The sequence below is a fragment of the Malania oleifera genome, chromosome 5 (assembly GCF_029873635.1).
Source record: "Malania oleifera isolate guangnan ecotype guangnan chromosome 5, ASM2987363v1, whole genome shotgun sequence".
Taxonomy (NCBI): domain Eukaryota; kingdom Viridiplantae; phylum Streptophyta; class Magnoliopsida; order Santalales; family Ximeniaceae; genus Malania; species Malania oleifera.
Window position 1 is genome coordinate 62,649,828 of NC_080421.1, and position 11,673 is coordinate 62,661,500.

An 11,673-nucleotide genomic window follows, 5' to 3' on the forward strand; every position below is an offset into this window, starting at 1 on the left:
GGTTATGAAAGAAACGCCGAGAGAAGAACTTCAGCTGGAGGAGATTTCCACAATAAGTGAGTTCACTATAGAGTTTACTCTAGGAACAACATCGGTATTGAAAGATCTGTATTGTATGGCTCCCATAAAACTAAAGGAATTGAAGGAGCAACTACAGGAGCTACTAAATAAGGGCTATATCCAATCGAGTGTTTCACCCTTGGGAGCACTGGTGCTGTTTGTGAAGAAGAAGGATGGGTCGATGAGGATGTGCATCGACTATAGAGAGATTAACAAGATGACAGTGAAGAATAGATACCCATTACCTAGAATTGATAAGCTATTTGACCAGCTACAGGGCACACATGTCTTCTCTAAGATCGATATGCGATATGGGTATCATCAGCTGAAGGTGAAATTGGAAGATGTACTGAAGACTGCATTCCAGAGTAGGTATGACCACTATGAATTTCTAGTTATGCCTTTCGGATTGACCAATGCTCCTGTAACATTAATGTACTTGATGAACAGGGTGTTCCATGAATCTGTAAATCAATTTGTGGTCTTTTTCATTGGCGACATCTTGGTTTATTCGAGGAGTCCTGAGGAGCATGCAGTTCATTTGAGGTTGGTACTTCAGGTACTCAGGGAGAAGAAGATGTTTGTGAAATTTAAGAAATGTGAGTTTTGGTTAGAGCAAGTGGCATTCCTGGGGCAAGTAGTGTCCAGGGAAGGGGTATCAGTGGACCCAAGTAAGATAGAAGTGGTAGTGGGATGGGCAAGACCGAAGAATGTTCAGGAGGTTAGGAGTTTTCAAGGTCTTAGAGGATACTACCGATGACTCGTAGCAAGGTTTTCCAAACTATCAGGTCCATTGACATGACTCACATGGAAGAACATAAAGTTTGAATGGACTACTGAGTGCGAGCAGATTTTTAGGAACTAAAGCAGCAGCTGGTTATTGCTCCAGTTCTGACCATTCCGTCAGGGGATGGTGGATTTGTTATCTACAGTGATGCCTTTGAGAAGGGTCTCAAGTGTGTTCTAATGCAACAGGGAAAGGAAATTTCTTATGCTTCTCGTCAACTCAAGGAGTACGAGAAGAACTACTCGACACACAATATGGAATTAGTAGCTGTAGTGTATGGATTGAAAATCTAGAGGCACTACCTGTACGGTGAAAGGTGTGAGATTTTTACCGATCATAAAAGTCTTAAGTATTTTTTCACCCAGAAGGAGCTGAACATGAGGCAGAAGAGATGGTTGGAATTGATAAAGGACTACGACTGTATCATTAGTTACCATCCAGGAAAAGCTAATGTGATAGCTGATGCTCTGATTCGGAAGTTAGTAGGTGTGTCGATTTCAGTAGTTGTCGTACAACATCAAATCATGATGGACCTGGAAAGGTTAGGCGTAGAGTTAGTGGAAGGAAATCACCAGGTGCTCATTTCTAGCCTGGTAGTGTAGCCGACTTTACGTGAAAGGATCAACACAACTTAAAAGGAAGACATAGAGCTAGTGGAGGTTATGGAAGGGGTTCAGGATGGTTTAAAGCCGAATTTCAACATCTTAGATGATGGGGTATTAAGATTCTATACTAGGATCTGGGTATCGAATGATGTCGATATTAAGCGGGTCATTCTAGAGGAGGCACATCGTTCGCTTTACATAGTACATCCAGGAAGTACGAAGATGTGCAAGGATTTTCGAGAATATTTCTGGTGGTCTAACATGAAAAGAGAGATCACCCATTTTGTAGAGCAATACCTGATATGTCAGTAGGTGAAGGCTGAGCATCAAAAGCCAACGGGACCGTTGCAACCACTTCTTATTCCTAAATGGAAGTGGGAGCACATTTCCCTGGATTTTGTCACGGGATTGCCATCAACACTTTACGGACATAATGCGATTTGTGTTGTGGTTGACAGGTTGATGAAGATAGCCCATTTAATCCCAATAAAAGTTAGTCATTCCGTGGATAAGTTGGTAGAGTTATATGTTCAAGAGATAGTTAGATTGCACGAAATGCCGATGTCAATTGTCTTAGATAGAGATCAACAGTTTACTTTCTGGATCTGGAAGAGTCTTTAAGAAGCGTCGGGATCTCAACTTATGTTCATTACTACGTTCGACCCAAAAATTTATGGTCGGTTAGAGAGGTCCATTTAGATTTTAGAGGATATGCTAAGGGCGTGTGTATTGGATTTTGGGGGTAGTTCGATTAGTATCTGCCATTAGTTGAGTTTGCCTACAACAACAGTTATCAGGCCAGTATTGGGATAGCACCATATGAGGCACTGTATGGTCAGAGGTATCGATCTTCATTATACTGGGATGAGATTGGTGAGCGTCAAATTTTAGGGCCAGAAGTGGTCTAGCAGACTTTAGAAATGGTCAAGCTCATCAGGGAACAGATTAAAGTAGCTTAGAGTCGGCAAAAGAGCTACACAGATACACGTCGACGAGAGTTAGAGTTCAAGGTGGGTGATGCTATTTTTTTGAGAATTACTCTGATGAAAGGAGTGATGAGGTTTGGTAGGAAGAGCAAGTTGAGCCCTAGGTACGTCAAACCGTTCAAGATTTTGGAGAGAGTCAGTTTGGTGGCGTACAAGATAGCATTACCACCCGCATTGTCTAAGATTCACGATGTGTTCCACGTGTCCATGCTTAGGAGGAATGTTCCAGATCCTTCGCATGTGATCAATTAATAATCGTTAGAGCTCGAGGACACGTTAGCATATGAGGAAATACTAGTTCAGAGTTAGACAGGTAAACATAATGGTAAGTAAGTGGTATGGATGTATTATAGTTAGAGTAAGTTTCTTTATGGTTTATAGTATGTTTTGGGTTTCGGGAGAGTTGTGTTTGGATATTGTAATCTCTCAAGACATTATGTGTAACCACGGTATTCCTTCGTCATAAGTGAGGGCAGGTAATAAATTTGGGACGAGGCTGCTATATGGGTGGCTGCTGACTCTTCTTAGAGTTAGAGTAGTGACGGGTTAGATGGTATGATAGAAAACAGTTAGAAAATTTCGAGGACAAAATTTTATAAGGAGGGGAGATTGTAGAGACCCGAACCAGGAAAGTAAGGAAATTAAATAAGAAAAAGGAAAAGGGGATTTCAGTAGGCTTCGTAAATGAGGTCCATGTTCTCGTCGACAAAGGTCCTTATGTGACTCGTTGCTGAAATTTAGAGCTTCGTCAACAAAGAGATCTAGAATTTCCAAAAAATATCAAGCTTAGGGTTCGTTGACGAGGCCCTTCTTTCATCGACGAACGACCTTATGTGGTTCGTCGACGAAGGCGTCATTTCGTTGTCGAATTTGACTAGGTGAAGGGGTCTATAAATAGATTTTCAATTGCTTTATGGTTAAGAAATCAAAATATCTCTCCCTCACTCTCTAGAATCTACACCCACACACTCTCTCTTTTTCCAATCTTTCGTAATTCATTGCCCGTTTCAACGATTGGAAGTTACCACGAGGATCAGGGAACGAATATCTACAAATCTAGTGGAGTGGATTCTTGATTTAGGGAAAAAGTTAGGGTTCAGTTTTCAAACATCTCAGGTGTTTTTCAGGAAATAGGTAAGGGGATTATATGAGGTCAACTATGTTTATGAGTTCTAACGAAATCAAATGTTAAAAATGGTTTTCAAATATACAGTTACGGCTTTTCTAGGGTTTTCGGGCCTAGGGTTCGGTTAACCAACTTTATTTCCAAAACCAATCGTGTAAATTTAAATATAATATTTTTAAATTATAGTATTGTTCTTTCTAAACGTTTTTAACGGTTGGAAGATTATTATTTCAAACAATAGACTTGTTTTAAAACCAACCAAAGACGGTAGGGCTAATTATCTCCATCTTTCCTGCATTTAGCTATATATCTATATTTAGTAAAATAACGACCCGGAGATATTCATACCCCCATTTTAGCAGCAGTATGTATATTCTAAGGCAAATGAGTTATGTATGAGTTACCAGATGAAAATTGTGTGGCATGAGTATAGTTTTTAATTGGCATTAAATGAGTAGGTTTTGTGTAATACTAAAATGTAACGGCTATAAGTTCGAGAGATGAGATGTTATAGCTATATGCCAAGAGTTGAGATAAGATGAGATGTGATGGCTAAATGCCGAGTTTATGATACGCCGATTTTTATCGAATCAGTATCGAGCAGAAGTTTTCGTAGAAGTATGTACAGAGTATGTTATATTACAATTTTTATGAAATGAATGATGATTACAATTTTATATGATGTAAATTGTCATATATGATAGTAGAGCCCTGTTATGATGTTCTTATGGTTAAGCACAGTACCGTAGCTATATGTATGTAGGGGTGTAACCACACTGGTCAGATAGAGTGTGGATGGGAAAGGCGACTGGTGGCCTGGGTAAAGTACTACCCGAAGGAGTGATCCAGGGCCCTATCTAATGGAGTATTCCGGATGACTCAGCCTTCAGACGGACTTCGGGTATAGATTGAGTAGGCACCATCGTACTACTTCATGTTTGACTTAACATTAGTTGGCCAACTATTTACTAGGTCTAGCCTCCGGGCTGCACAACTCGTCATGGGGGGAAGCATGTCGCACGTGTATGTGATGGCATGATGACGCTACTCCTACAGACCAGGCTATATCTTCTAGGCATATGTGGGCATATTTACTATAGAAATGGCTATATTGAGCAAATAGTATGTATTTTTAGATTTACAGAGCAGCAGTACATATTTTAAAATGTCAATTAAATGTATTTAAATGTTAGCAGTATGTGTACACATGAAATCTCATGCTAGCCACACACTGATAATGATATAATCCATCTTGCCGAGAGGTGTCTCACCCTAGTATACAAATTTTGTTTCAGATCCTCCAAGGGATCGAGCCTAGTGTGTTGCCAGACAGAGTTAGATAAAGACAGTTTTTGTCAGAGCTTGTGAGATTTTATGCAGTGTCTGTCTTTTGGGATTATAATAGTAGATTATGTTTTCAGTTATGTATGGATGTATATGGCAAATAGTTAGAGACTCTAGTAAGTAATAGATGATGTATGTTTTCCGCTGTGTATGTTTATGCAGTTCAGTATGGAACACATATTTCCCTTTTTGGGCAGATTGTGTATGTATGGTGTAATAACCTAAACTCAAAAAAATAAAATAAAATAAATAAAAGGAAAAGGGGAAAATAAAAGAAAGAGAAAATAAATTTAAAAAGGGTATCAAGCACGGACTCATCGACGAATGTGTTTTCCTCATCGACGAACATCCTTCTGGGTTTCGTCGATGAGTACACGTGTCTTGTCGACGAGGAATTACCAAGGGTAGGGGAAATTCAGGTTTTTAAATGCTTTGTCGAGGAACATGATGGCCTCTTCGACGAATGTTCTTCTTGGCTTCGTCGACGAACCTTTTAAACTCGTCGACGAAGGCACGAGTATAAAGTGACCCTAGATCATTTCTTCCGCGAAAATTATGTTTCCTCTCATTTTCTGTCTCTAGGGTTTGGTCGCCCTACCACCTATTTTCTTCAAATTTGGCCCGGATTTAGCTCAATTCGATGATCAGGAACCACCATGAGGTCCCTAGGAAGATTCTCTGCAACATAGGCGGAGCAGATTCTCATTTTGGAGTACTTGGGCACCACTCCAAAATCAGGGTAAGTAGGGTATTTTTAATATTAAATAAAGTATTGGGAGTGTGTGGTCCTAGGAGATGATAAATGATAAATATCCTGGGGATAAACTAATTAAATTAGAATTTTTGGAATATAGGGTTTTGTTTTCCGTTCGGTTTAGGCTGAATCTTGAGGAGTAGGTAAGCGGAAAATGTTATAGCAGTTTTTTATTAACTTTAAACCTGTTAAATTCGAATATACAAATATATATATATATATATATATATATATATTTATGTGTAATTTTCTGAATGGTTTAGGCATTTGAATCAAAAATGATTTTTATTGTATTTCATATTTGAGAAAAACCATGTGGTATGAAAATAACCTTTGTAATTAAATGGTTGTGAGTACTGTGTGATTATGATAATTGTTCGCTTGTGGATACTGTTTGGGTTGTAAATTCTACTTGGTTTTGAATACTGTACGATTGTGAATACTGTACGATTGTGAATAATGTCTGATCGTGTATACTGTGGTGAATGCATTGATGTGCTTGGATGATTGGTTATGTCATGGATGTGTATTGTTTTATGGTTCATGTAAATTGCGATATAGCAGTGGGAGTGATATGAGGAGGTCATGATATCGTACTTAATATAAATTGGCATATAACGTTAGCAGTGGTATAAGGAGGTTGTTATATGGGCATTTATAATAAGGGGGTAAAACATTGGCTGTGGAATAAGGAGTTTGTTTTGCCGATTTACTATGCACAAGGTTGTGTGTGTGTGCATTTGTAACCTATGTGTGTTAATTCAGGTGTAATCCCAAGAGGGGGGTGAATTAAATATTTTAAAAATCCTTAAGATTATTTACCACTTAATCCCTATTTCTATATTTAACAAATTAATTGTAGGGGTTTGAAATTGATTCAAATTATTATCTCAATAAATTCTATTTTACCCAATTAATTATCAAGTGCGTGTGGGGTTATTCAACATACACACATGCAAGATAGGTAATGAAATGCATTATAGAAATTAAAAGGAGTAAGGGAAGAGAGAAGGCAAATACAATTTTTACGAGGTTTAGCAAACCCGGCCTACGTCCTCGCCTTGAGCAACCCACTCAAGGATTCCACTAAATCCCTACTCCTTTAACCGAGATGGAGCTTCCCTTACATCCGCGGGTTACAAGAGGCATAACTTCCTCCTCACTCGGTTCACAACTCGAACTGTGATTACAATATAGAATTTCAAATATACAAAACAACTCAATATTGTTTCTAACAAAGCTAGTGAGTACAATGGAAAACCTACACATATCCATATGATAAAACTTGAAGCTCAGTATGTATGTAACGATGTAATCGTTATATGAATGATATGCTTCACAAAATTTCCCTTTAATCAAATCTCTCAAAATAATTATATAAGTAAATCCTTTGGAGAACTTAGGGTTTTAGTTCAACTTACTAGATGCAAGAATACCAAATGTGATCTTATTAAAAAATTGGTCTTGAATATTGTGAAAAACTAAGTTCTTGCTATCAAATAATTTGTGAAGTTGAATCTTTGAATAAATAAAATACTTTGAGTATTACAAAGATTTAAACAGTACTTGTCACAACAAATTTCTCATATATATATATATATATATATATATATATATATATATATATTGAGAACCTTTAGACTTTTCAATCAAGTAGATTTTGCAATAACAAAAATATTGAGTCTTTGAATGAAAATAAGAACTTGAAGATCACCAAATATTCAATGTTTAGAAAATCCTTTCACAAATAAATTTATATGTAACAACACAAGGATTTTTCTTCTTTAATAAGAGTAATAGATGTATGAGTATGAGATATGAAAAATCTTCAAGATATCTATTGTAACGATCTGCTTAATAAACTGGGTTTTTTATTTTTTATTTTTATAACATAACATTTAAAATGATCTGATACCAAACTGTATCCTCAACCTAAGCAGTAAGAAGCAAAAATCATATAGACATAATCATAAATCATTATATACAATACCATACAATACTAGAGTACTAACATGTTTCCCAAAACATACACATTTATTTGTTCCCCAAAATACCCTCAACTATGCTGGGATATAAAAAAATCCTCCACAATACTCACTTCACTGTTAGGGCACTACTGAAGCCCTTTTATCCGCGAGCCTGGTCTGCTCGCCTACCTGGATCACCTGAAAAATGATTCAACACTAGGATGAGCCAACGCTCAGTAAGATGAAATATGCTATTACTAGTGTATGGCAAATGAGCTACAATATTAAGAAAATCCATTTTCATATAAACATGTATAACTAAATATGTAAATACAGTATAAGTAATAAAATTCACCCCCTTTCCATGTTGCTTAACATAACGGTATCGTAGGTTACTATTCAAATTACTTCTATTATACATAAGTATGTTCTCTGTTTCTGTAAATCTGTACATACGTAATAGTAACTGAAAATTTTCCCTATGGATAATTGTGTGTCATGATTTAACCCCTCATGACAGGGTTGTGCGGGCCGTAGGCGGGATTTACCCTGACTGGCCAACCAAGAATAAATCACTATACTCCATCGGTTTGATCTGCCCACCTCAACCCATATCTGATGGGGAGCCTGTCCACGTCAAGGGCCTAGGTGATAGACCTACTACCACGTATTATCTAAATAGGTGGTTGCACTCATAACATAACATAATATATGTAGCAACGGTACCGTGCTCTGTAACTACATAGTCCAACAGGGTCTGTGTAACGACCCAAAAAATAAATAAATAAATAAATAAAATAAAAAAATTATTAATTAAAAAAAATTTATTATTATTATTAATTAATTATTATTAAGAAAATTAATTAAATTAATAAATTTAAGGATTTTGGATATATATATATATATATCTATATAAAAGTATATGTCAGTATATATCTATCACCGTCTCTCTCCGTCTCTCTATCTCATCTCTCTCTATATCTCTCTCTATCTATATCTCTCTATCTCTATCTTCCCGCTGACTCGGCGCCCGCCCGTCTCCGGCCCTCACGCCCCCCCCACCCGCCCCGCCCCCGCCCTCCCCCCAACCGCCCCCTTCGTGTGTAAGTTTTCTCTGGAACAAAACAGAAGGAAAGAGGAGAAAAAAAAAATTCACGCGCACAGAACAGATAAGAAAGGAAAGAAAGAAAGAGAAAGAAAAAAATTAAATATATTCTCTCACTCTCCACTCTTCTTTCTTCTACGATTTTACGGCCGATTCTCGCCCAATTGGAAATCCGAAGATATCACCGAACTCCATTCTTCGCCACCGACATATCTACCGAAGTGGATTTGTCGTAGGAGTAACGTGGGAATATCTCGTGGGGTAAGCCAAATTCTCATTCTTATCTCAATTTTTCCTAAATTTTAAGCCAAATGGGCGATCGGACACCACCACGAGAATCTAGGGATGATTCTCTACAAGTCTAGCGGTGTGAAATTCTTGTGGGGTTATTGTAGAAATAGTCCAAAATTAGGATAAATGTGTTATTTAGAAATTAATTATCATTTAATTATTATAAATTAGGAAATGTTAAAATAATATTTTATTGGGGTTGATTTGATTGAATCAGGGTTCGGGTGAGCGTCGCGGGTATAAGTTTGGGAGCCCTGCAAGCGTAATTCAGGGAATCAGGTAAGGGGGAATAAAATTATATCAGTATTTTATTAAAGTGAACCAATTATTTACGAGCATACGAAATTTATTATTTATTTATATGATTTTCAGAATAGTTTGATTACTGGAAAAAAATGATTATTTGGTTTAAGATTATATTTGGGATAATTGTTTATGATATGAAATTCGTGTGATATGAGAGTAATTTTTCCTAATAAATTGAATATGAATTACTGTGGTATTTGGGTTTGCATGTGGGGGTGTTTGAAATAGTTATGGCATGATGAATGAATTGTTATGTTTGACTCCCTGTGTGGAAATGATTTGATGCGTCTGTGTGAACTAACTGGTGTGGTTATTCGTATGCATCTCAATATAACGTTGGCATGAGGAGGTGGTTATATTGCCTATATATAAATGATGATGTGACGTTGGCAGGTCGAGGAGCTCGTTATATCGTTATTTATATGGGGTAGGACATTGGCAGGTCGAGGAGCTTGTTCTACTGATGTATGACGGGTAGGTCATGGGGATTGGATACTGGTGAATAATGGCGCCTGTGTGGGCCATGTTATATACCCTGTGTGGGTAGTGGTGCATGTGTGGGCCACGTTATATCCTGTGTGGATAATGGCGCCTGTGTGGGCCATGTTATGTACCCTGTGCGGTTAGTGGTACCTGTGTGGGCCATGTGTAGATAAGAAGTACGTAGGTGCCTGTGTGGGCCACGTACTGACATGTACGCAGTTGCTCTGTGTGGGCCACGTACTGAGGACATTGGAAGATGAAGTATGAGATGCATGATTCCTGTGTGGATGTGTTGTGTGCATGTGAATTTAATTATAGCATAAAAATAATGGTATAGCATATTGTGAATGCATGTGTGTGCATGCGGCGAGGTAAACATACCACCGGGAGCTTGCTGAGAAAGGCGAGTGCTCTGTTAGGTAGTTTCTTGGTATCAGTGCAAAGGGATGCTACTTGTATGGGCGGGTAGACATCCTGATCCTTGGAAACCTTCGCCTTTAAAATAATAATTATCTGTGGACTAGCGGCGAGGTAATACTTCACCTAAGGGCTTACTGAGTAAGGTGAGTGCTCTGATAGGTAGTTTTTAGTACCAGAGCAGAGGGAAGCTACTTGTATGGGCAGGTAATCTTCCCTATCCTTGGGGACTTTCGCTTGCATAAAAATTATATACTTGTGCATATTGCATGTGTGTGTGATATTGGATGTCGGGAATATTATTAATGGTACATTTTCTCAGTTGTTATTGATGTTATATAAGAAGCAGTTTATTTTGAGTTATAAATATTAAAACTCATTTGTCACACACTGTTATAATTTATTCCACCCTTACTGAGAAGTGTCTCACCCTAGTGGATTAACAATTTTTCAGGTTCTTCTGGAGACCGGGTTTGAAGGCCTAGGCTGGGACTGTTTGTGATAGTTTCTTTTTGGGGTATTGTGAGATACTAATATATGTATAGATATATTTGTACGGAATTACGTTTTAAATGCTGGTTGTGGATACAGATATTTGGATGTTATAGTGTTGATTTTTGGTTGTTATATAGAACTCTGGTATTTATTTGAGGTTATTTATTCATGTGCCGCTGCATGTATGTTAATTATGGTATCAGATACAGGTGATTGGAACACGTGGCACTCGGGCCCCACTTGACGGGTCAGGGCGTCACAGTCTGATACTATATAATATATCTTTATATACAACTATCTGATTTACCATGATTCTGAAATAACCGTAATAACCATGATACTGCATAAACTGTACTGTAATTCATACGTCGTAATACTGAGAACTGTATAATCATAACACTAAATCTGCATAATCGTAATACTGGAATTCGTATAATCATGGTACTAAGATTCGTATAATCACGGTACTAAAATTCGTAAAATCATGATACTGAAATTCCTAAAATCATGGTACTGAAATTCCTAAAATCATGGTAGTGAAATTCATAAAACATATCTCCGTATTATATTCATATTCTCAAGCCACACCATACTTTAATACATAATTTTCACAATTTAATAAATTGTATAATATTTTAAAAATACCTAGCATAGTATATTTCCCTTACCTAACTACTGGAAAACCTCTATGGTATACTAGCCTAACATCCGCAGGGACTCCTACATAACACCTTGAAAACAACGTTTGCCAGAACAAAATATCAGTATTTCTTCGCCTACATCATTTTCTATAACTGTCAGAAGGCCAAAAATAGGCTAAAAGACCTTACCCTAAATTTGGGATGAAATCCAACTTCGTTTTACCAACGATTCGTTCTGGCAGACTTATAGAGAACTTTGCCAGGAGCGACGTGGTGGCTTCGGATCGTCGATCTAGGGACTGGCGG

The 11,673-nt window shown here is 37.5% G+C and overlaps 1 protein-coding gene across 1 annotated transcript; it reads left to right on the forward strand.

Moving 5' to 3' along the window:
- The first annotated feature begins 277 nt into the window (after positions 1–277).
- LOC131155988 (uncharacterized) lies at positions 278–2,073 on the forward strand. Its single transcript, XM_058109443.1, has 2 exons — positions 278–432; positions 1,911–2,073. Exons 1-2 carry the CDS (start codon positions 278–280, stop codon positions 2,071–2,073), a joined length of 318 nt encoding a protein of 105 aa, XP_057965426.1.
- Positions 2,074–11,673: the final 9,600 nt, after the last annotated feature.